Below are 26,761 nucleotides of genomic sequence, written 5' to 3' on the forward strand. Positions count from 1 at the left end.
CAAAAGAAGAACATGGCATTCAATCTGCTATTTTTAACCTTCTTAGATACAGTTCATTATTCTATCCTTTCATATCTTGCCCTGATCATCTAATCTTGCATATCTGCTACCACTCAGATGATTGATATCTATGCATTATATACCTATATATTTATTTAAATCATAATAAAACCGTTTTTAAGACAAGATATAAGTAAGTATCTGAAGTACATAGGCAAACAACTTTTTTAATCTCTAAATTACTAGTTTCTGACCTTTGCCATCCAATCTTCCTCCTATACTAGCAAATATATCAGCATCATACATCTAATCTTCCAATATTTCATCTGTTCTGAATAATTCTTCAACAACCCCTAATGAAACAGAGTCCATCTCCTTTCTTTATACAATTTGCTTAGCCCTTAGGGATAGAGGCTGATGGTCAGGAGATTTCGAATCATTTAGAGAATGTCAGCAATTTTTTTAAGAGTTTAATTACCAGTTAATTCATAAGCAGCTCATCAACATTTGCTATTGAGTAGATACTAAAAAAAAATAATAAAATAAAATAAAGAGGTTTGAAGCCACCCTTCTTACATGTTATTAAGATGGAGAAGTAGGTTTACGATCTGCAAATGCCCGCCTTCTCAGAGGCTCGGTTTTCCCTAGATCATTCAGCTAACCCAGCATTTCTTAACCGCAGCATAATTGCCATGTGGAGCTGGAAAATTCTTTGTTGCAGGAGGCAGTCCTGTGCATTGTAAATTGGTCACAGCATCCCTAGTTTGTAACGACTAAAAGCCAGTGGCACTCCTACCTCGCGGGCACAGCTATGAGAACCAGGTCTCCAGACATTACCAAATGTCCTCTGGGAGGCAAAATAGTCCCTGGGTTTTGAGTACCATGGAACCGAACTTTCATAGAGTTTCCGCCGTTGTGTGCTGTGAGCAAGATTTTTTAAATGAACTATATATTGAAGACAGTGGCTGGAAGCTTCCACTTTGTCATTGTTGGCCACCATGATAATCCAGTTTTGGAAATGAAATTTTTGCCAGCAGGGAAAAGCAGAATCCAAAGATGGTCATCCTTGTCTGAGCGAATTCATGGTTCACACTGCTCTTGACCTTGCGGGTGAAAACATGTGGCTTTCGAACAACATGTATTTGAAAACTATGGACAAATTCAATAAGTGGTTTGTGTCAGCATTTGTCACTGTAGAGCATGTGAGATTTATTATGCTTCATGATATAGGGCAAGAAGATGGAATCAGGAACTTACGTACTGATGTTGATGATTTATATACAAAATTTGCAATGAATCCATTTTATAAACTCAATTGTCCTGTTCAGTCAAGGCATTTGACAAAAAATTTCAATCCTTTGGGAAGAAACACCTTTTAAGCTGAATGCAGAGTAAACAATGTCACCACAATGGGCTATACTTCTAAATGTGTACATTGTAAGTAACTGGATTAAATAATTTGGAAAACTTAAAAAATAAGTAAAGATTGAAAAGTGGAAAACCATGCCAAACTTCACAAGGTACTTCAGTGACAAAATCTGAAGCTCTAATTAAAATTCTAGATTTTGAGAAGCAATTTAATTTGTACATATTGAGTCAGAAAAAGAATTCTGTTAGACTGTGACTTCTGTAGGTTGTTAACAACATTAAGTTGAAGATTAAGTTAAAAAAAAATAGTTGTCCCTCAGTATCCATCTGGAACTAGTTTACAGGGCCTCCCTACAGATGCCCAAGTCCCTTATATAAAACGGCATAGTGTTTGCATATAAGTTTGAAATCACCTCTACGTTATTTATAATATCTACTTCAATAAAAATGTTATGTAAATAGTTGGTATACTATGCTGTTTAGGTAATTTTTACAAGTTAAAAAGTTTGTACATGTTCAGTACAGATGCGATTTTTTAAGAAAGCATTTTTGATCCTTAGTTTGTTGAATCCAAACCAGTGGATGTGGGAGCTGCAGATGAGGAGGGCTAACTGAAAATTATATATATTAAATATCATGAGATGATTTTACCAGTGAGTTTATTTCTTTGAAATTATGTTGATCCCTTTTCTCTATCCTCTCAAACACCAAAATGTTAGACACATAGTAGTTAGATTTTAAATGTGATTTAAAAAAAAATATTGGAAATTACCTATTGATAAGAGTCCTGTTAAAGGCTTAAATTTTTATATTAGGCAGAAGACCATCTTAATTTAATTCATGAAAACCTAAAATCATTCTTCTCACATTAACCAACACATACAGTTTAGAAAGACCATTTCATCTTTTAAGTAAAGCAAAAAAAAAAAAAAAAAAAAAAACTGAATCACAAACACTTTAATTGTGCTTCTATACTTTTGCCAAACACTATCACTTTATTAAAAAAAAAAAAAAAAAAAAAAACTTTTCATGATGGCTACCCTGAGTTTAAAAATTGTAGTTTGGCAGGCACAGAAATGAGAAAATGCCTTTTTATTATGTTGTTTTGTTTCTGGCATAGACCTCAGGTTTTGATAGTCCTATCATATTTTAATCATCGTCAGTTCATTTCTACTGAAGCTTATATTATCCTGTGATTGGAAACATTTAACTTTAAAAAAAAGAAAATTCTCATAAATTATTCATTGAAAAGATAATAACCTATTAAATACAATTAAGCTTTGGATTAATCTACAGAAGTTTCCAAAGTGTCTTGATATTTTTAAACCAACTGTATCTTCATCACATTCCTAATAAAACTTGATATAGAAGGGTTCCAAATGCTTAGCCTTTCTTTGTAGAAAGTCAATATAGGGCATTGGTTAAGCACATAGGTTTTATAGAAAAACTTCCAATAGAAAAAAGATGACAATACTGACTTGAGGATTATTTTAAGACAGTGCTTCTCGTGTAATTAGTATTTATTATGTGTTATCTATTATTATTATTACTATGTATGGAAAGTAAATATCTCCCTCAGATACCCATTTGAAAATACTGAAGGGTAGCTGGCATACCTTAAATGTTAGATGATTTTTATAAACAGCTTTAATTGTTCTGTTTTTGTAGCAACATGCTATTGCTTTCCTTTCTCTGTTGGTTTTGATAAATTAGCCTTATTTTCAATATACTTTAATTTTTTAGCCATAAGAGCAACAATAGTAGTATTGAAAGCCATTTGAAATGCTGTATGCAATCTGGGGAAAGAAAGGCAGAATATTTGTATATTTAATTATTCATAAAACTAAAACAATACCATTTAGAGGTCAACATTCTTTTTTTAATTTTTTATTGTTGGCTGTTCAAAACATTACATAATTCTTGATATATCATATTTCACACTTTGATTCATGGGTTATGAGCTCCCATTTTTACCCCATATACAGATTGCAGAATCACATCAGTTACACATCCATTGATTTACAAATTGCCATACTAGTGTCTGTTGTGTTCTGCTGCCTTTCCTATCCTCTACTATCCCCCCTCCCCTCCCCTCCCCTCGCCTCTTCTCTCTCTGCCCCCTCTACTGACATTCATTTGTCCCCCTTGTATTATTTTTCCCTTTCCCCTCACTTCCTCTTGTATGTACTTTTGTAGAACTCTGAGGGTCTCCTTCCATTTCCATGCAATTTCCCTTCTCTCTCCCTTTCCCTCCCACCTCTCATCCCTGTTTAATGTTAATCTTCTTCTCATGCTCTTCGACCCTACTCTGTTCTTAGTTACTCTCCTTATATCAAAGAAGACATTTGGCATTTGTTTTTTAGGGATTGGCTAGCTTCACTTAGCATAATCTGCTCTAATGCCATCCATTTCCCTGTAAATTCTATGATTTTGTCATTTTTTAATGCAGAGTAATACTCCATTGTGTATAAATGCCACATTTTTTTTATCCATTCATCTATTGAAGGGCATCTAGGTTGGTTCCACAGTCTTGCTATTGTGAATTGTGCTGCTATGAACATCAATGTAGCAGTGTCCCTGTAGCATGCTCTTTTTAGGTCTTTAGGGAATAGACCGAGAAGGGGAATAGCTGGGTCAAATGGTGGCTCCATTCCCAGCTTTCCAAGAAATCTCCATACTGCTTTCCAAATTGGCTGCACCAATTTGCAGTCCCACGAGCAATGTACAAGTGTACCCTTTTCCCCACATCCTCGCCAGCACTTGTTGTTGTTTGACTTCCTAATGGCTGCCAATCTTACTGGAGTGAGATGGTATCTTAGGGTGGTTTTGATTTGCATTTCTCTGACTGCTAGAGATGGTGAGCATTTTTTCATGTACTTGTTGATTGATTGTATGTCCTCCTCTGAGAAGTGTCTGTTCAGGTCCTTGGCCCATTTGTTGATTGGGTTGTTTGTTCTCTTATTGTCTAATTTTTGGAGTTCTTTGTATACTCTGGATATTAGGGCTCTATCTGAAGTGTGAGGAGTAAAGATTTGTTCCCAGGATGTAGGCTCTCTATTTACCTCTCTTATTGTTTCTTTAGCTGAGAAAAAACTTTTTAGTTTGAGTAAGTCCCATTTGTTGATTCTAGTTATTAACTTTTGTGCTATGGGTGTCCTATTGAGGAATTTGGAGCCCAACCCCGCAGTATGTAGATTGTAGCCAACTTTTTCTTCTATCAGACGGCGTGTCTCTGATTTGATATCAAGCTCCTTGATCCATTTTGAATTCACTTTTGTGCATGGCGAGAGAAAGGGATTCAGTTTCATTTTGTTGCATATGGATTTCCAGTTTTCCCAGCACCATTTGTTGAAGATGCTATCCTTCCTCCATTGCATGCTTTTAGCCCCTTTATCAAATATAAGGTAGCTGTAGTTTTGTGGATTGGTTTCTGTGTCCTCTATTCTGTACCATTGGTCCACCCGCCTGTTTTGGTACCACTACCATGCTGTTTTTGTTACTATTGCTCTGTAGTATAGTTTGAAGTCTGGTATCGCTATACCGCCTGATTCACACTTCCTGCTTAGCATTGTTTTTGCTATTCTGGGTCGTTTATTTTTCCATATGAATTTCATGATTGCTTTCTCTATTTCTACAAGAAATGCCGTTGGGATTTTGATTGGCATTGCATTAAACCTATAGAGAACTTTTGGTAATATCGCCATTTTGATGATGTTAGTTCTGCCTATCCATGAACAGGGTATATTTTTCCATCTTCTAAGATCTTCTTCTATTTCTCTCTTTAGGGTTCTGTAGTTTTCATTGTATAAGTCTTTCACCTCTTTTGTTAGGTTGATTCCCAAGTATTTTATTTTTTTTGAAGATATTGTGAATGGAGTGGTTGTCCTCATTTCCATTTCAGAGGATTTGTCGCTGATATACAGGAATGCCTTTGATTTATGCGTGTTGATTTTATATCCTGCCACTTTGCTGAATTCATTTATTAGCTCTAATAGTTTTTTGTAGAGCCTTTTGGGTCTGCTAGGTATAGAATCATATCATCTGCAAATAGTGATAATTTAAGTTCTTCTTTTCCTATTTTTATGCCTTTAATTTCTTTCATCTGTCTAATTGCTCTGGCCAGTGTTTCGAGAACTATGTTGAAGAGAAGTGGAGAGAGAGAGGGCATCCCTGTCTTGTTCCAGATTTTAGAGGGAATGCCTTCAGTTTTTCTCCATTCAGAATGATGCTAGCCTGAGGCTTAGCATAGATTGCTTTTACAATATTGAGGGTATGTTCCTGTTATCCCTAGTTTTTCTAGAGTTTTGAACATAAAGGGATGCTGTACTTTGTTGAATGCTTTTTCCGCATCTATCGAGATGATCATATGGTTCTTATTTTTAAGTCTATTGATGTGGTGAATAACATTTATTGATTTCTGTACATTGAACCAGCCTTGCATCCCAGGGATGAATCCTACTTGATCATGGTGTACAATTTTTTTTGATATGTTTTTGTATCCGATTCGCCAGAATTTTATTGAGGATTTTTGCATCTAGGTTCATCAGAGATATTGGTCTGTAGTTTTCTTTCTTTGAAGTGTCTTTGTCTGGTTTAGGTATCAGGGTGATGTTGGCCTCATAGAATGAATTTGGAAGTTCTCCCTCTTTTTCTATTTCCCGCAGTAGCTTGAAAAGTATTGGTATTAGTTCTTCTTTAAAGGTTTTATAAAATTATGCTGTATACCCATCCGGTCCTGGGCTTTTCTTAGTTGGTAGTCTTTTCATGGTTTCTTCTATTTCCTCAATTGGTATTGGTCTGTTTAGGTTTTCTATATCCCCCTGACTCAATCTGGGCAGATCATATGACTTAAGAAATTTATCTATGCCTTCACTATCTTCTAATTTATTGGAGTATAAGGATTCAAAATAATTTTTGATTATCTTCTGTATTTCTGAAGTGTCTGTTGTGATATTGCCTTTTTCATCCCGTATGCTAGTAATTTGAGTTCTCTCTCTTCTTCTCTTCGCTAGCATCGCTAAGGGTCTGTCGATTTTGTTTATTTTTTCAAAGAACCAACTTTTAGTTTTGTCAATTTTTTCAATTGTTTCTTTTGTTTCAATTTCATTAATTTCAGCTCTGATTTTAATTATTTCTTGCCTTCTACTTCTTTTGCTGTTGTTTTGTTCTTCTTTTTCAAGGATTTTGAGATGAAGTATGAGATCATTTATTTGTTGGTTTTTTCTTTTTTTAAGGAATGAACTCCAAGCAATGAATTTTCCTCTTAGAACTGCTTTCAATGTGTCCCATAGATTCCGATATGTTGTGTCTGTGTTTTCATTAATCTCTAAGAATTTTTTAATTTCCTCCTTGATGTCTTCTATAACCCATTGATCATTCAGTAACCTATTGTTCATTCTCCAAGTGATGTATTCTTTTTCCTTCCTTCTTTTATCATTGATTTTCAGTTCCATTCCATTATGATCAGATAGGATGCATGGTATTATCTCTACTCCTTTATATTGTCTAAGAGTTTCCCTGTGACATAATATAGGATCTATTTTTGAGAAGGATCCATGTGCTGCTGAGAAAAAAGTGTAACTGCTTGATGTTGGGTGGTATATTCTATATATGTCAATTAAGTCTAGGTTATTAATTGTGTTATTGAGTTCTATAGTTTCCTTATTCAACTTTTGTTTGGAAGATCTGTCCAGTGGTGAGAGAGGTGTGTTGAATTCTCCCATGATTATTGTATGGTGGTCTATTAGACTCTTGAACTTGAGAAGAGTTTGTTTGATGAACATAGCTGCACCATTGTTTGGGGCATATATATTTATGATTGTTATGTCTTGTTGGTGTATGGTTCCCTTAAGCAGTATGTAGTGTCCCTCTTTATCCCTTTTGATTAACTTTGGCTTGAAATCTATTTTATTTGATATGAGTATGGACACTCCTGCTTGTTTCCAAAGTCCATATGAGTGATATGATTTTTCCCAACCTTTCACCTTCAGCCTATGTATGTCTTTTCCTATCAAATGCGTCTCCTGTAGGCAGCATATTGTTGGGTCTTGTTTTGTGATTCATTCTACTAGCCTGTGTCTCGTGATTGGTGAGTTTAAGCCATTAACATTTAGGGTTATTATTGAGATATGGGTTGTTTTTCCAGCCATATTTGTTTATTTATGTTACTAAACATGGTTTGTTTTCCTCTTTGATTATTTCACCCCCCCCTTTACTGTCCTACCTCCCACTGTTGGTTTTCATTGTTATTTTCCATTTCCTCTTCCTGTAATGTTTTGCCAAGGATGTTTTGAAGAGATGGTTTTCTAGCTGCAAATTCTTTTAACTTTTGTTTATCGTGGAAGGTTTTAATTTCATCTTCCATCCTGAAGCTTAATTTCGCTGGAAACACAATTCTTGGTTGGAACCCATTTTCTTTCAGTGTTTGAAATATGTTATTCCAGGATCTTCTAGCTTTCAGAGTCTGTGTTGAAAGATCAGCTGTTATCCTGATTGGCTTACCCCTAAATGTGATCTGCTTCCTTTCTCTTGTAGCTTTTAAAATTCTCTCCTTATTCTGTATGTTGGGCATCTTCATTATAATGTGTCTAGGTGTGGGTCTCTTATGATTTTGCACATTCGGCGTCCTGTAGGCTTCTAGGATTTGGGATTCTGTCTCATTCTTCAAGTCTGGGAAGTTTTCTCGTATTATTTCATTGAATAGATTGCTCATTCCTTTGGTTTGAAACTCTGTCCCTTCCTGTATCCCAATGACTCTTAAATTTGGTCTCTTGATGTTATCCCATATTTCTTGGATGTTCTGCTCATGGTTTCTTAACAGTCTTGCTGAGCTGTCTATGTTCTTTTCAAGTTGAAATACTTTATCTTCATTGTCTGATGTTCTATCTTCTAAGTGTTCTACTCTGCTGGTAGTATTCTCAGTTGAGTTTTTAAGTTGGTTTATTGCTTCCTGCATTTCTAGGATTTCTGTTTGTTTGTTTTTTATAACCTCTATCTCCCTGTATAGTTGGTCTTTTGCTTCTTGGATTTGTTTATGTAATTCATTGTTGAAATGATCTTTCATTGTCTGATTTTGCTGTCTGATGTCTTCCTTGAGACTCCAGATCATCTGAAGCATGTATATCCTGAATTCTTTATCTGACATTCCATCTGCTGCAGCTATTACCTCTTCTAACGTTGAGTTGACCTGCATTGCTTGTGGTCCTTTCTTTCCTTGTCTCTTCATACTGTTCGTGTTCCTTTCTACTTGGTGAAACTGTTGTGCTATTGAATTTTCCCCCTATATATTTATATTGGTCTTGTATAGTTGCAAAGTCTCCCTCGCAGGCGCGGGCGGCGGCTCTGCCCCTCCTCCAACTGGGGCAATGTGCCTACCATGACGGCAGGCCACTGGGCCTGCTCTGCCGGTCAGTAGCAGGTCCGCCTACCTTGCAGGCGCGGGCGGCGGCTCTGTCCCTCTGCGTGCCGCTAGGCTTGTTCTGTCGGTGGTCGCAGTTCTGCCTACTTTGCAGGCGCAGGCAGCGGCACTGCCCCTATGCAGGCCTCTGGGGCTGTTCTGCCAGTGGGTCGCAGGTCCGCCTACCTTGCAGGCGCGGGGGGGGGGGGCGGCTCTACCCTTCCTCAGGCCACTGGGCCTGTTCTGTCTGTTGGTTGCAGGTCTGGCCTGTTCTGATGGTGGTCACAGTTCCGTCTACCTTGCAGGCGCGGGGGGAGGGGTCGGCTCTGTCTCTCAGCAGGCCGCTGCTCCTCTTCTGCCGGTGGGTTGCAGGCCCGCCTACCTTGCAGGAGTGATTGGAAGCTCTGTCCCATCGCGGGCCACTGGGCCTTTTCTGTTGGTGGTCACAGTTCCGCCTACCTGGCAGGCGCGGGGGGTGGGGGGCGGCTCTGCCCCTCAGCAGGTCGCTGGGCCTGCTCTGTGGGTGGTCACAGTTCTGTCTACCTTGCCGGCGCAGGGGGAAGGGGCGGCTCAGCCTCTCAGCAGGCCGCTGCTCCTCTTCTGCTGGTGGGTCGCAGGCCCGCCTACCTTGCAGGAGTGATTGGAAGCTCTGACCCTCCGCGGGCCACTGGGCCTTTTCTGTTGGTGGTCACAGTTCCGCCTACCTGGCAGGCGCGGGGGGTGGGGGGCGGCTCTGCCCCTCAGCAGGCCGCTGGGCCTGCTCTGTGGGTGGTCACAGTTCTGTCTACCTTGGTGGCGCAGGCCTAGAGGTCAACATTCTGAATAAAGAATTGCTCATATACCTGCATGCTGAGGCCTTCACTAAGTTTTGCAACCTAAAACAATAATCAAGCTATGAATCCCTTATATTTCACTCTTCAGTTGAGAAAGAAATCTCTAGTAGTGAATTCTAAGAATATCCTAAGGCCTTCATTTCTAATCTTTTCAACTAGTAGGACTGCTTTTTAAACTTATTTTTAAAAATGATTCTTTGGATGTTATTAAAATCTTTTTAATATATGGTAAGTTTAAGAAATATAAAATAATTTTAAAATCTACTATGAATGCAGCAGTTCTTTAAAATATTAAATCTGTGTTAACAAAAAACACTGACATACATTTGATAAAAAAGTAGTACACATATTTGAGACATCAATTCCCTCTGTGGGGAATGTTTGGTGTCAATATGGATCCAGCCCTTGCCCTTTACCCAGGGGTCCCTATAAGGCAACTCTTTGATTAAATGTTAATACCCAATATTAGCAGGAAATTTTCCTGCTACTTTTTGTTCCTTCCTTGTATTCTATCAAAAAGAGGCAAGATGGGGAGAATTGCACAGGGATAAGAGGAAGCACAGAAATACAGCACAACCCCCAAGAAATGGGTAAGTATTCATCAGCTCCCAGAAGGAGATTTAAATAGCATATTATATTCATTTGATAATGAATTCTTAAGGAGTTAATGGAGAGAACTACAAAGAGAAGTTGAGGAAGACCTTAAGGAAGTTAATGGAGAGAACTACAAAGAGAAGGTGAGGAAGACCTTAAGGAAGTTAATGGAGAGAACTACAAAGAGAAGGTGAGGAAGACCTTAAGGAGAGGAGCACAGCAATTAGGGGTCAAGTCTCCAGGTGAAAGTGAGGATGGTTTCAGGGTTCATCTTGAGATCAAGTCCAAATAATGATGTTATCCATACAGTCCAGCTCCAATAGAAGGGAGATGAAAAGGTTGGCCCATGCCTGTAATCCCAGGGGCTGAGGAGGCTGAGGCAGGACAATTGCCAGTTCAAAGCCAGCCTCAGCACCTTAGTGAAGGCCTCAGCACCTTAGCAAGACTCTGTCTCAAAATAAAAAATAAAAAGGGCTGGGAATGTGAGTCAGTATTAAGCACCCCTGGGTTCAATCCCAGTACCAAGAAAGAAAGACGAGAGAGAGACAGAGATAGCATACAGGAAAGAAGGTAGGGAAAGAGGGAGGAAGGGGAAGGGAGGGGAAGGGAGAAAGGAAGGGAGGGAGGGGAAGGGAAGGCATAGGATAAAGGAGAGTAAGTACATAATTGTCTAATATGATCTTAGAGATAGGATTAAGTTAAAGATTTTTAACACCGAAATATTATATATAACAAGCAGACCTTGACACATTTACTCCTGATCAACAACAAACTCAAATAATTTGGAGGAGAAAGACCAATCTATCAGAGACATGTCTTCAAATGGCTAGATGTTCTGGATTATTAGCTAGGATAAAACTTAAAAGTAGGACTCAAGATACATCCACTTTATCCTGCAATGGACCTTTTATTGCTTGCTATTACATTGCCATAAAGAAAAGAAACTACTTTAATGAAATCTTAGGAATGAAATCTTATTTCTCTATTGTATTGTAAATAATGATTCAACATATGGAGCACTTTCAAAGTGTTAGACATTATGATTATAAATTTGTTCATCTAGTCATTTGATAATTAGGTATAGTCTTGTGCCACATAACAGTGTCTTGGTCAATGATGGATCTCATGTATGACAGTGGTCCCATAAGATCATAATGCAGCTGAATATTTCCTATGGCCTAGTGAATGCACAGTGTACAAGCAAGAGGAAAGGAAACTGCAGAAGAAGGAAAAAAAAAGAACCCCCAAGAAAATTCACAGTGAAGAGTTTAGCAGATGCTTTTGCAGACCTCAACAGGTTCCCTAGGACAAGTTTAAAAATACGGATTTCAACACAAAAAGGTTTGCATTAATAGACAGGAATATTCAAGGTGCGTTATCTGCTTACAAGCAAATTGATGATGAAAAAAAAAAAGAAATAAGCCAAGAAAAATACCATGGACAAATTTCTGAAAATAGTGACAATTCCTGATGAAGAGACTCAAGATGATTCCAAATAAAGGGGAGTTGGCATTGTTACCATAGAAGATAATGGTTCCATACATATTGGTGCCCTGAAGACCTTCCAGTGGGACAGGATGTGGAGGTGGAAGACAGCGATGCTGATGACCCTGAGCCTGTGTAGGCCCAGGTTTTATAATAAAAATTAAAAAGTGAAAATAGAAAAAAAAAAACTAATAGAATAAGAATATAAAACACACAGCGGTTATAGTTGTTTTCAAGCCATTATTATTATAAAAAGAGTCAGAAGGTTTTTTTAAAAACTAAAAGTTTGTAACATAAAAGTTACAATATGCTAAGATTAATTTATTGAAGAAAGAATTCTTTTATAAACTTAGTGTAGCCTAAATGTAGAGTGTTTATAAAGCCCACCGTAGTGAATGGTTGTCCTAGGCCTTCACATCCACCCACTACTCACTCACCCACTCACTGCCTCACCCAGAGCAGCTCCCAGTCCTGCCACCTCAATTCATGGCATATGTCCTATACAGATGCACCACGCTTTACTTTTTTATACTCTATTCCTACTATACCTTTTCTTTATAGTTAAGTACACAAATGCCATTGTGTTACAACTGCCTACAGGATTCAGTACAGTAAAATGTTGTAGGGGTCTGTAGCCTAAGAGAAGCAGGCTATAGCACATGGCCTACATGAGTAGTAGGCTCTGCCTTCTGGGTCTGCATGAGTAAGTGTGGTGATGGGCGATGTTCATACAGGAATGATGAGGCACTTCTCAGAATTAACAGTCAGGCAGTCAAGGTGCCGATCAACCTCAGATGCACCCTGGGAAGAAGGAGATTAGTACAATCCAGTAAAAGAGAGTGCCACTGTGTAGGGGGGCCTTGAGCTATTCTGAAGTTCACCCTACTGTGCTCTCCTAAAGTGTTTCTTTTCACTTTCAATGAACCTTTGCCTTGTCTGCCAACTTCTAAAAAAAAATTGACAGACATGACCATCTTTACTATCCACCATCTACCAAGCACTGTGCTTGAGAGAAGACTGCTAATTAGTGAGGATTTAAGCATTTTGATTGGAGACTTAGAAAGATTTTAAAGCTTTGAAGAAGATTCTTAGGGTGGACTCAGAAAGGTAAATAACCAACAAAATAAAGCCCAGAAGAAATGGGAGGGAGTAGAACAAGAAGTGCATCTTCCATTAAATAATTTCTAATTTCATAAGGAAGAGGATAAACTTATAATTTTCTATAACAGAAAATAATAAATACTTTAATAACAAATTTAGAATATTTTGAGTTCAGAGTTAGTCTGACCAACAAAAAGTAAGTTTAGATGATTTCGCATTACCTTCTGGGCACAGTAAAATCATTTGCCTGAATTCTAGAAGAAAGTAATGGTGTTACTTTACTTCAATTCCTGCAAATAGGAAGTCCTTTAGATGACGGGAGGAAACTCCTCATCTATCAGATGGGGCTCTGATTGAGAACTCTGTATTTCTAAGCCTTCTTGTTCTCCATGTCAGTATTAAGTCTTTGCGAAGGTCAAAATAAGGCCAGAGTAAAAAAATCTCAGGTTAAGACAGTTAGACAAGTAGGGGTTATTAAATCATTTTAAAGTAAAATTTAATTTGCATAAACATAAGGGCAAAGGGTAAAATGAGAATTATTTGACGAAGAGACAGCTAGTGATTTCTTTAATAAATTATTTGAGATCTTTAAGGAACAGGATGTGATGCCTGTAAGAGGTGGAAAAGTTGATTTTGATAACACAGCTGCACTGGGAGGAAAAAAGTTTCTCTTAAAGACTTGAGGAATCACTGTCTGCATTTAAAGATGTGAAAGGACAAACGAAGGCTGCTGCTCCCGTGATATGTGCCCCTGACTTAAATGGATACCTGTGCTTTTCTATCTTTCTAAGAAGTCCAGAATATTCAAGGACCTTGTCAAGGGCACTATCTTAAAAACAGAAGCCCAAAGCTTGAGTGTGGGTAGATGCTTCGTGAAGGAGGGTACATAAAAGATTTTTCCTCTTCTGTCACTTGGAGTTTAATCTCCAGGCAGTGGGGGATCCTTGAACATTGTGAGAAGAGAAGTGACAGGATCAAATCGGCTTTATGGGAAAATTAAGTATACCAGTGACATACAGAATGAAGGGAGGAAAGACTGGAAGATTTAAAGTAACTAAAATCCAGTTATAACACATCACAAAGCAAAATCTGTGAACGGGGCAAAAAAAAAAAAAAGGAAAATATATTTTAGTACATATTTAGATTTGAGAACCAGGGACAAGGGAGGCACCAAGGAGATTATTACTTAACAAGATTTTAATGAATTTGAAAAAATCTGTTTTGGAGTAATAAGGAAGAATAGAAGACAGATTTTTACTAGAATTGAGTGTAAGAATGCCAAGAAGACATTCAGGTGGAAACATCCATATGTCTATAGGCGAAAATTCTAGGATCAACAAGAGATTCTTCTTTGGGAGTCATCTACATCAGTGGCTGTCAATTAGGGTCAATTTTGTCCCCAAGGTGACATTTAGCAATGTCTGGAGACATTTTTTGGTCGACCAAAAAATGGTGCTACTGGCATCTCATACATATAGACAGGAATGCTGCTGAAACATCCTGTGATGCACAGAACAGCCTCCTGCAACAAAGAATTAAAGTAATTATCTGGCCTCAAATGTCAATAGCACCAAGGTTGAGAGACCCTGCTCTACAGAAATGCCATAATATATTAGGGATACCTAGGGATATGCTAGGTGTCCAATCAGCGCACCTAGCATATTCATGTTTAATTTATAGGAAATAAAAATAGCACTAGCATTTACTGAGTCTTAACTCTGTTTCAAGCACTGTTCTCACATATCAAGGTTTATTTTCATTATTTTATTTCATCTTTAAAATCCTACGAGATAGGCATCCTCTTTATCCTCACTTAGCAGATGAGAAAATCCATCCACTGAAAAGTTAAGTTATCTGCTCTATTAATCATGGTTCATCAGAGGAACAAATGTAACAGGATACAAATAGTTAAAGAAGCAGATAAAGAAAAGATAGAGTTAGAGGCATAAAGAAATTTATTAGGTGGAATTTACTCATGGGGTTAAGGAGACTAAAAAGTCCCGCAATCTGCTTTCTGCAAATGGAGATTCAGAAAAGCTGGTTGTGTAGTTCCAGTCCAAGTTCAAAGGCCTAAGAACCAGGAGTACAGATGGTCTAAGTCCCTGTTTGAGATCAAGAGAAGACCAATGTCCCAAGTGAAATGGCCATGCACAGAGGGGAAAAAAAATCTTCCTTCTTTAACTTTTTGTTCTGTTCTAGCCCTTAATGGATTAAACAGTGCCCTTCCGTGTTGGGAAAGGCAATCTCATTTACTCAAGTCTACAGATTCAAACATGAAATCTATTTTGGAAATACCTTCATAAATCTATCCAGAAATAATGTTTAGCCTGATATCTGAGCATCCCATGGTCCAGTCAAGTCAACACATAAAATCAACCATCAGAAGTTCACCCCTTATCAACATGGCACCCATGAGCATTCCTCTAACTACACCTAACAACAAAGTCATGAATCTGCCTGTCGTGATACAGCTATTCTGAGTACAACTGAAAACATACTAACCCTTTCCTCAACAAAGGAGAAAAAAGTTCTTAAGTAGAGTTTACTCTCCTCCTTGATATCCCATAGCTTAAAAACCATGATGTAGAATTAGCCATATTTAAATACTGTAATATAAAGTCAATACATTTCATGTTACATGATGAGGACATAAGAAAAGAAAGGAAACAAAGGTATTTGCTATACGTACAAACTGGTCACATGATCATGTAACTGGTCACATGATGGTACTCGGTATTTTTTTATAACTACTTGCTCCCATCCTGTATTCTTTTTGCCTTCAGTATAAAACTCTGCCCACTGTATTTCTTAACCTAGTGGAGTAATCCAAACATTCAATTCTGAAGAGTCTGGGCCTGCCTGGACTGACCTCAGTCATAGGGTGTATGCAATACTAAGAAATGCCCTGAAGGACCTCCTGTATTCCATAACCCTCTTCCTTACCTCCATGGGTAGTACTGGTCTTTTTCCACTTGGAGGTCAGGGTCAATCACCCAGCCACCACTGTAACTCCTTCTTTTGCATTTTGATTTGAGGGATGACTGAGAGGCAGTCTCAACTTCCAGTTCACTAGAATTGTTCTTATGTCTCCTAGTGGAAACATTTCTCCCTAAAGTTGTGGAAATAGGAAATAAAAGTTCTGCTATTAGGCATAATAATGTGTGGTACCATTTCCTTTCTCACTCTTTGATTCCTGGGCCCATGAATCCTGGCTATGGGAGAAGCAGCAGTATATACTGGGTGCTAATTCAGAGCCTCCTGGAGAAGTTTCCCCTACCTCTATAAGGTATTACCCCCAGATGTCACTGTAACTGAGTCTTCAGAAAGTCATTCTAGCATGCTATAGAAGACAGCTGTTTCAGGATGGTGAGAAACATGGTAAGATCAGTGAATTCCATGAGAGCAGGACCAATGCCATACTTCTTTTGCTATGCAGTGATGTCCTTAATCAGAAGCAATGCTGTGTGAAATACCATGATGGTGGGTATGGTATTCTACAAGTTCATAGCTGATAGTTCTGACAGAAGCAAGGCATACAGGAAAAACAAATATATACTCAGAATTTCTATTCTAATAAGAACAAAATGTTACCTTTCCATGATGGAAATGGTCCAATATAATCAACCTACCATCGGGTAGCTGCCTGGCTCAGGTAATGGCAGCATCTTCAGGACTTTGTGTCAGTCTCTGCTTTTGGCAGGTTGGGCACTCAGTAGTGGTTATAGTCAGGTCAGGTCAGCCTTGGTGAATAGAAGTCCATATTGTTAGGCCCATGAAAAATCTCTATCCCTGTCATCATGGCTACTTTGGGATCTGGAAAAAAAGAGGCTGACTGGTATCTATAGAACGGGTGATCCTATGTACTTGATTATTAAAGTGTTAAGCATTCACATAGTATATATCTTTTTTTAACCTTTTCAGAGAAAACTATCTCCATACCTCTTCTCCAGATTATCATATGATCATGTTCTTTCCAAGTCCCTGGCCATCTAGCCAAATCATTGTCTGTAGTCCATTAATTCGTGTATAAACACATCTGGCCATTTTTTCCTTCCAAAGTGAAATCAGGTGCACTGCTTGACATTCTGCCCACTGAGAGGATTTTCCTTCACCATTATTCTTCAGAGATGTCCTGTAAAGGGGCTATAGTACTTTAGCTGTGCACTGTCAGATAGTGTCTACCTATTGTACAAGACCATCTGTGAGGCAGGTCTTGGTTTTCTCTTCCTCTTCATCAATCATATGGAACTTGGGACAGGAAGGGTGTGTGTGTGTGTGTGTGTGTGTGTGTGTGTGTGAGAGAGAGAGAGAGAGAGAGAGAGAGAGAGAGAGAGAGAGAGAGAGGAGAGAGAGAGAGAGACTTCTTGGCAGAGCATGTACATAACATGTGCAAGGCCTTGGGTTCAATCCCCAGCACCAAAAATATATATTTTTTAATCATAGGTGACTGTCCATGAAGCCTTGGGTACAATCAGAGAAAGAAGACAGAGTAGCAAGAGTGGAAACCTTGGGTATTTGGACCACTTCATGTAACATCTTGTGTTGTTGGGGCCTACTCAGGCCCGGTCACCTATATGCCACTTGCATTTGATGACACAGGGTTGCTGTGCACATCCAACTTTATTGTTTGGTGGGTCAGATAACACCTAGTTCATTATAGACACCTCAGGGCACATGGCAACTTGGTGGACCATAGTTAAGTATTCAGTCTCTAAAAAGAACTAATAATAGAAAAAAGAAAAAAAAACAAAAAAACTACTAGTAGGCCAAGTTCTGTTTCTCAAAAAAAAAAAAAAAAAAAGAGTTGTCATTTAGGTAGGATGCCATAATAGACCTATGATGCAAACTCATAACAAAAAATTCAACTTGCTACCATTTCCATGTCTTACACCATTATCCCACTCTCTTAGTATCCATTCCTGTACCTGATTCCCAGATTTCTGCCTTAAATTAGAAAACTCAAGTAGTTCTTTTGGAGTATAGCAGACCTCCCCCATGGATCATATCTCAAACCTCACCTTTCAGGACCTGCTGGGACTTGAGTCTTATTATAGTAGAGTCAAAGACAGATGGGGTAGAGTTCTAAGATCAGTAAGACATCTGCTCCAGATGAGGCCATTACCATTTCCTGAAGCAGTGTAGGATTAGTAATCTCAGAAAGGAGTGGAGAGCCCAACACCACTGGGAATAGGGAGGCCACTTCCACTGACAAAAAAGCAGCATCACAATTTAGGAGCTTCATGTTCCTACCTTCATCAGGTTATCCCCACAGATAACTTACAGGATCCCATTCTTTTCTTAAATATGCCCTCACTTTTACAGTAGACACTTTGTGAGGCTGGAAGTTCAACTTGCATTGCTGTTCAACCACTAGCAGTATGAGATTCTGCATTTAATTTTAAGCAATCTCAGCCTTACAGATGCAGGGGACAAGACTCTCCTTCAGGGCAATCCAGAAGGTTTTAGGTCATTTATGTGGTTCTTGAGCCACATAAGACCCTCAGAGACACACTCAGAAATTATGTTTAACATCCTATTACAAAGTCAAGTTTACACACAAAATTAACCATCATAACCTGGATAAAGCCACCTGCTTGGAAATTTTGGAAGACCATATTTCCATCTAGAAAGCACATTTACAGAAACATGATTTAACCATTAAGTTTGAGCATAAAGTTGTTAGAGGTACAGTGGCCTCAAGCCCCACAAAGACAAGAGAGAATTAAACTAAGCAAAAACAATTTTACCTTTTCATTCTTCTTTCACACACAAAAATCCCCTTCTCAAATAGTAATAGCAGCTTCTTTCTGTGACATGGAAAATTACGTCATGCCAGTGATTTCAATCAAATAAAGTTAGTCTTAAAATAATATGTATCATATTTACTTGATTTACAGTATCCTTTCTTGAGTCCCAACAAAAGATATAAAATTAAAGCTCATGGGGGTGAGGTGGTAGTGGATGTTCACAAGTGAATATCACTGTGTTTCAGGGCATTAAGATAAATTTGTTGAAAATTACCGGTTTAATGTATTTAGAACATAATAAACAAAAGTAAACCCTTAATTTCCTCAAGTTTGACTTTTAAATCATCATCATCAAATGAAAATTATATGAGCATTTCTCATTTTGCCAAACTAGATTTTCAGAGCGTTAGTATTGTTTACTCTCTCCATTTGGTCAAAACCACAAAGAAGTAAGGTACAATGGTGCACACCTGTAATCCCAGCTCTTTGGGAGCCTGAGGCAGGAGGATTACAAGTTTGAAGCTAGGCTGGGCTACTTAAAAATCACAAAGGTTGAATCCATTTCCTTCAAGTATAGCAATTTCTATTTTTTTTTCAAAAATGGGCTTATTCTCCAAATCATATGTTAAGAAATAAAATATCCGTAATAGATTTGAAAAAGTTATAAAAGAAGGAGGGAAGTTCTGAAACCAAGGTAGGGAAAGGGGGAATCAGGAAAGTTAGGTAGGAGTCCAGAAATCCATCCATTTGGCTTTGCTCTTAAAAGAGGCGGCTACTGAGTCAAATCTGGAGCTCCATTTGGTATAATTTAAGAAGAATTACCCAATATATTAAAAAGTAACTAAAATAATAAAATTACAATATACATTTTAAAATCTTGCAAGCATATTAAAGTTGTTGGTCCAATTGCTATTTTAACTAAACTGCTTTAAAATGTGATGTCATAACATGCATATACATATCATTAAATGCCATATCTCATTTTGTCTTAAACTTGAATTTTTTTGATTCTCAAGTGATGTGCAGCAAGTATCCTGAGGTACCTAGTTCCTGTCTCTGCTTGTGACTAATATTCATCCCTTAACCACATTTGCCAAAAAGGCAAATTTTAATTTTATTGTAAAAAATTACAGTAAATTATGTTTAATGGACTTTCAAACATAGTTCTCTCACACAACGCTTAATTTAAGATAGAGAGGTTTTTCTCTTTTAAACTGTAGTTGGGATAATTTTCAAGCAATGATGTATTTCTTTTGATTTTTCTCTTATTTTCTGATAAACAGAGTAAATGTAATAAATCCTGATCCTGCCTTTGTTCTGGATATTTAGTAGCTATGTATTTGTTTTCTTTGATATCAACACACATTAATATTTATAACCATTTTCCTTTGCAGCATCTCCCAGATGGCTCTGCGCCCAGTGCACATGTTGAATTTTATCTTTTACCATATCCCAGTGAAGTTCGTAGGAGGAAAACAAAATCTGTTTCGAAATGTACTGACCCCACTTACAATGAAATTGTAAGTATGATTCATCTCTTGTCCAGTCATTTTGTATTTTTCTTACCATTTTTTAGCTTAACAACCAAATATGGAGAATTTGCAGTAATTGGCAGCATTATTCCATAAAGGAAGATATTTCCCAAAATAGTCACAGTATGCTGATCACTGTTCTAGATGCTATGGGAACTGGAAAATACAGATACTGCTTTCAAAGCTCTTATGAACCAATTTCCAAATTGCAGCTAACCTCCAGCAAGAGCCAGAGACTTATTTTGCATACAAACATTATTCCTGTCCTCGTCTTATTTTCTCTAACCTTATTCTCCCTTACTTGATTTTCTTAATAATTTTTTCATAAACAACCCTGTGTATAATAGTAAATCTCATTAAATCTCTTTTGAAAAATTAACAAATACAAAATACAAATTAAAGTTTATGCATATTATAAATAGGTCTTTAATTGATTTAGAGTGTACAGTTGGAACATCAATACCCTAGCTTCTTTCTAAGGCAAACCCCTGCATTTATTCTCTTGAATCCATCTTTCCCTATTTCTTCTGTACTTGTTCATTGGATTATTTGCTCTTTTTTATGGTTGTCTCATTGATTAGATGTTCCAATGCTCAATTCTGAAATCTTTAAAACAAAAAGAACTTCCTAATCTCACTCTTTCTAAGCAAACTTTCTTTCCCTCCCTGTCATCTCCAAAGTTTTGCAAAATTAACCCACACAGCTAACTCTCACTTCATTGCTGCCTTTTCACCCTTTAATCCTTTGAAATGTGAATTCTGATCTTTATTACTAGTACTTAATTCAGACAGCTTCAATAGACTCCTAATTGGTAAATCTGATGATCCCTCAGGCTCTCCTCTCCCCTCCAGATGTATAGCAGCACTATTGACTGCAGCATTTCTTGAATCTTATCTTTTGCTTCTTGAATTAATCTACCTTTTCTTAATTCGCCTCCATTTTTTTTCTAACCACTACCTCATTTTATTTTACTGACATCCTTCCTTTTACAATACTGTTTGCTAGTCACTAATAGAAAATTTTAAAATATATATTGTTTGCTAGAGTTCCATGGTCGACCCTCACCTCCTTTTCATATACAGTCAGCCTTCCTTATCTGTAGATTTTACATCCAAGGGTTCATCTAACTGTGAACCAAACATTTGAAAAATAAACTTTTTGTCTATTCCGAATATGTATAGACGTTTTTCTTAACATTATGGTACAGCAATTATTTATACAAAGTTTATATTATATTGGGTAATATGAATCATCTAGAGATGATTTAAAGTACACAGGAGGGTATGCATAGATTATATGCAAATGCTATGCATTTTATATAAGAGCATCCTTGAATTTGGAAATTCTGGAGCCAGTCCACCGAGGATAACAATGGATGGCTATATATGGCCTCAAAATTCTTATGTATTCATACATTTTCTTTTATCATCTGCATGGAAGTTGCATCTGAATTTGTTCCTCAAGTCATGGCTTCACTCTCAAGCTTTTGACCTGTACTCTTTCTGATCACTGGGGAGCTTCATTTAAATATTTCCAGGCACATTAAGCCAGGTTTTCCTCTTTCTTTGACATCTCAAAAGGTTCCTTCTAGTGACATCTCCCTCTTCCTTAATTATGTGTTCAGCTAATCACCAAGTTTTCTCACTTCTACAGGTGCAACCTCTTAAATCCATCATCTTTTCTGTGCCTCATATGTCTTCTGTATTTGAGGTCCTTGTCACTTTAGCCATTATAATAGCCTTACCTGCCTCCTGTCTTGTGTCTTTTAATTAAATCTTTCACATTTCTACCTAAGGTGCCCTTCAAAAACTAGTTGTATTTATTGTTGCCCTGTTTAATGTTCTTTAAGTTTCCTTCTTGCCTTATATAAGATGTTCAAAATCTTAAATGTGGCATTCATTCCCTTTGAATGAACTCAGTAATATTCCTGAATTTCCTTTTTGAGCAATATCATCCTCACACTCTTTTTTAAATTTTATTTTGATAAAATTACAGATTCACAGTCAGATATAATAAATAATACAAAGAGATCTAAATATCCTTCTACCTCTTTCCCCTATGGTGATATCTGGCATAACTATAGTATAGTATCCCAATTAGTAAATTAACATGTATACAATTCACTTACCTCATTTACATTGCACATTTTACATGCCTACTTGTGTGTGTGTTTAGCTTTACATATTTGCATCACATTTGTAGACTTGTGTGACCACACCAAAGATACAGAACAGTATCTTTAAAAGGATTTTTAAATTTACACTATTACAGTCACAGATGTCTCCCTTCTTCTAACTCCCCTTCTCTGGCCCCTGGCAACTATTAACCTGTTTTCCATCTCTATAATTTTGTCATTTCAAATGTTGCATAAATGGAAATACATCATTTGTAATTTCTTGAAATTGGCTTTTCAACTTCATGGAATGTGGATGCCACAGATTGTTTAACTCTTCACCTAGTAGGAGATATCAGGCTAGTTAGAACTAGGGCTATCGGGAATAGAGTAGCTATGAACATGGATACACAGGCCCTGTGTAGGTAAAAATTATAATTTCTCTGGGATAAATATTCAAAGTTATACTCTCCAGGGTATATAGAAGTTGTATATTTAGTTTTATAGGAAATTACCGTACTTTTTTTTTCCAGAAAAGCTGTACGGTAGTCTCTTTTATTCAATATTTTGATTTTTTCAGTTTCAGTCAACTTCAGTTAAACATGGCCCAAAAGTATCAATTAGAAAACTCCAGAGATAAAAAATTCATAAGTTTTAAATTCTGTGCCATTCTGGTAGGGTGAAGAAATCTCGAAGCAGCACCCCCTACCCATCTTGCTGCATAGGACATGAATCATCCCTTTCTCCAGTGCATCCGTGCTGGACAGACTGTCATCTATTGATCACTTAGCAGCCTTCTTAGTTGTCAGATTCACTGTCACAGTATCACCGCGTTCAAGTAGCCCTCATTTTATTTAATAATGGCCCCAAAGCACAAGAGTAATGATGCTGGCAATTTGGATATGCCAAAGAGAAGCTGTTAAATACTTCTATTAAGTGTCATCACACATTTCATCAGAAATGGGAGTACAGTACAGTAAAATATTTTGAGATAGGAAACCATACTCGCATAGGTTTTAGTACAGGATATTGTTATAAATGTTCTATTTTATTACTAATTGTTGTTAATCTCTTACTGTGCCTAATTTTTGAATTGAGCTTTATCACAGGAATGTAGATACAGGAAAAAGAATGGCACCCATGGGGCTAAAAACTATCTGTCATGTCAGGCATCTACTGAGGTCTTGAACAGTATCCACAGTAGTACAGGGGACTGTTGTACCATCTTCACTCCAACCAGCAATGTATACTCATCGGGTTTCTTTGCATTCTTTCCAGCACTGGGTGTTATCATGATTTTTATTTTAGTTCTTTTGCTAGTATAAAGTTTCTCATGTGGTTGCAATTTACATTTACTTAGTGACCAACTAATGATGCCAAACTTCTTTTAGTGGGCTTAATTACTGTCTATCTTCTTTGTGGAAATATGTCTTCATGTCTTTGACCATATTCTAGTTGAAATGTTGGTGTTTTTACTCTTGAGTTTGAGAGATCTTTATATATGCTGAATGCTAATCCTTCATGAGATATATGGTTTACAAATATTTTCTCCTAGCCCATAGTTTGTTTTTTCATCCTCTTCACAGGGTCTTTCTCAGAGTGAAAGGTCTGAATTTTTATGAGTTCTAACTTGTCAATTTTTGCTTTGATGGATTATGCTTTTGGTGTCAAATCTAAGAACACTGCCTGGTACAAAGTCCCAAAGATTTCTCTCCTGTATTTTTTCTATAAGCCTCATAGTTTTATATTTTATATTTATTATTCATTTTAAGTTAATTTTTTAATAAGGTGTGAGGCTTAGGTCAAGTCTGTCCCCAGTCTGCCTCCCTATCCCCCTGCATTCCCACCATGGATGCTATTTGGTGCAGATCCACTTGTTGACAAAGCAGTTCTTACTCCACTAAATTTCTCTGGCATCTTTGTCAAACATTATTCAAAAATTTGTGAATATATACCCTTTTGTTGCTACTTATTTGGCCAGAGTCCCAGGTCATACCAGACACCTTGTCATTCCCTGGATAGCCCCTATGGCCTCTGTGATGAACTCATACAACCATTCAACACTGTGCCTTTCTCTAAGTTGGACTTTACCTCTGGTATGGTCTCTGTAAACACTCTCACCTCCTAGACTCTTTCACCGACTTGTGATCTTTTATTTAGTCCTATACATCTTTTTTCTTCGACTATAGTGCAGACTATTTGAGGATGAGGAAAATGTCTCATCTTTCTTAATATCTTTAACACTTAATTACTTCTAAATGGGTGTGTAATGAAATATTTCAGATAGTTTTATAAGTGACACTGTGAGTAGAATCACAGGTAAAATGTAAATGTCTATAAAATGTAAATACACACACACATATACATACACACATGCATACAGAGAGATATTCTTTAAATTAGCAAGGATATATATTTGGACATTTTATCATTTTGTCAATAACTAGAGATACACATGCCCCAGAAATATATCACTTGTTTCTTTTAATATTCTCAGAGTACAAGTCCCTCTACCTTACTATCAAGAAACTTCTCAAACCACATGTTATACCTTAGCATTAGCAATCTAAGAAAGCACATAGCAAAAGCCACAGAACATTCAAGATAATTTAAATAAACTAGTATTTAATTTTTTCAAACATTATATATTATGAAAACAGCAGTAAGTACACATGCATGAAGATTATTCTCTAACACTTGTTGTGTAAATCAATTTTCTGATGACTTGAAATGATACTAGGTCTTCGTATATCCACGGCCCACTGAGTAGGAATCACTACAGTGCTTTCTCAATTAAACTATACTTGAAGCATGAACACACACTATTCACACTTTGGACACATTTAAAATTACTGCAAAAACTAGATTCCATGCATAGCCAATTCCAATCTCCATATAATGCAAATTATCAGAAATCTGAAGCAATGCATGCCTAAGTGACTATTTTAATAGTAGTCATCAGGACAGTAAGAGGTCATAACATAAACAAGTTTGGCAGGGATGCTCGTTGAATTTAGAGAACCATAAGAGAAAAATGAGCCACAGTATTTTTATTTTTCTCCCAATATGCTCTATTGTTGTATATCAATACAACAATAATATTTCTAAGAAATGCAAGAAAAGGTCCAGAACTTTTAAATCTGATTTTACTTTGTTTCACTCTCAATTGTAATGCAGGACCCGACCCCATCATTGCACCAAACTCTGATTTTTTTCCGTGCACTTTCAAGGACACTTTTCGAGACATCCTTGCTAGTAGGCTGGATGCTGTCTAGAGAGCATAGAGAGCTACCATACACCATACACCATATTTTAACTACCCCTACCTGCTTTCTCTTCCTCACTGAGGACCACTTCATCAGCCAACTCACCTCAGCTGGGATTCCTCACACTGCTGAAGCTGTGCAATGCACTGAGAAGTGAGAGAGGATCACCTGGCTCTTCTTATATAAATCCCTTAGAGAAATTCCAGGGGGATGCTACATTGCATATCAATCTTACAAAGCTTTTCATAAAAATACTTCTTTCCATTTGTATTCATAGGCATTTTAATACCCAGACATGAGAGAGGCTAGGTCAGGGACAGAGCCACGTGGCAGAGATTACACCCTCCAAATACAAAGGCTTTGGTACTGGGCCCAGCTTGTCTATTGCAGATTACTCTATGCAGTGATTATAGTACATGGCTAGGTACATGGTATACTCAGTAAGCCATAGCTATTGTTATCTGTTCACTATCCCATGTGATATTCACAACATAATGAAATTCACACAGTCATGCACCACATAACAATATTTCAGTCAGTGATGAATCAAGTTTAAGAAATGGGTTCCATAAGATTATATCACCTAGCAACAGTGTAGACATGTTAGTTTGCATGAGCACAGTCAGATGTTCACATAACAACAAAATCACCTAATTACATGTTTCTCAGATACATCCCATCATTAAGTGATGCATACCTGTATTTGTAAATGAAGATGTTGGGACCCAGAGGTCACAGAACTTGTTTTTGAGATGAGCAATGCCGGATCCCAAAGCCCATGCTTACCCCACCATAATATGCTGTCCCTCCATCCACAGGGTTCTGATGTCCTCTTTGTTTTAAACTGTCTCTCATCATCCTGCCTCCTCAGAGCTCTTCTCATCAGCTCTGATACTCCAGTTTCCACATTATTGTTCTTCCACTGCAATCATGAAAATGCTCTTTAAAATTATTTACTAGACCCTTGTGTCAAATAATGTACAGCAAATGCTTGAAAATAAGCTAATAGATGCTAATTACACTTAAAGGTTTTCTGTTTGATGTAATAATTCCTAAACCACAAATCCAGTATTTGTCAGAAGGTAGTAAAGATTTGGCTCATGCCTGTGGGCAAAGAATATTATAAAGTGATATTAAAAGAGCAATTCATTTTTGGTCCTGTTTATGTGAAAGCATAATATATACTAAATCATTTGGCTAAAAAAAAACCTCAAAGAACATTTTCATCTGTGTATTTCTCTAGCGTTACCCACTAACTATTCATTGCACAGTAAAAAAAAAATAGTACTATTTTTAACAACATTGCAGTAAAGCAATTAAAAGAGA

General features: G+C 37.2%; 1 protein-coding gene and 1 pseudogene across 3 annotated transcripts in view; both read left to right on the forward strand.

The window, feature by feature from the left end:
- Pik3c2g (phosphatidylinositol-4-phosphate 3-kinase catalytic subunit type 2 gamma) overlaps window positions 1-26,761 on the forward strand; it is a 385,322-nt gene that overhangs the window by 355,659 nt on the left and 2,902 nt on the right. For all 3 annotated transcript variants that reach the window (XM_058576231.1, XM_058576230.1, XM_058576232.1), the window contains one exon: window positions 19,919-20,044. In XM_058576231.1, the coding sequence (XP_058432214.1) occupies window positions 19,919-20,044 (126 nt within the window). The remainder of the gene's footprint in view (window positions 1-19,918; window positions 20,045-26,761) is intronic.
- Window positions 941-1,506, forward strand: LOC124087102 (trafficking protein particle complex subunit 2-like; annotated as a pseudogene).

The sequence above is a fragment of the Marmota monax genome, unplaced genomic scaffold (genome assembly GCF_021218885.2).
Source record: "Marmota monax isolate L192 unplaced genomic scaffold, Marmota_monax_Labrador192_F-V1.1 WCK01_AAM20220418_F8-fsc00012, whole genome shotgun sequence".
NCBI lineage: Eukaryota > Metazoa > Chordata > Mammalia > Rodentia > Sciuridae > Marmota > Marmota monax.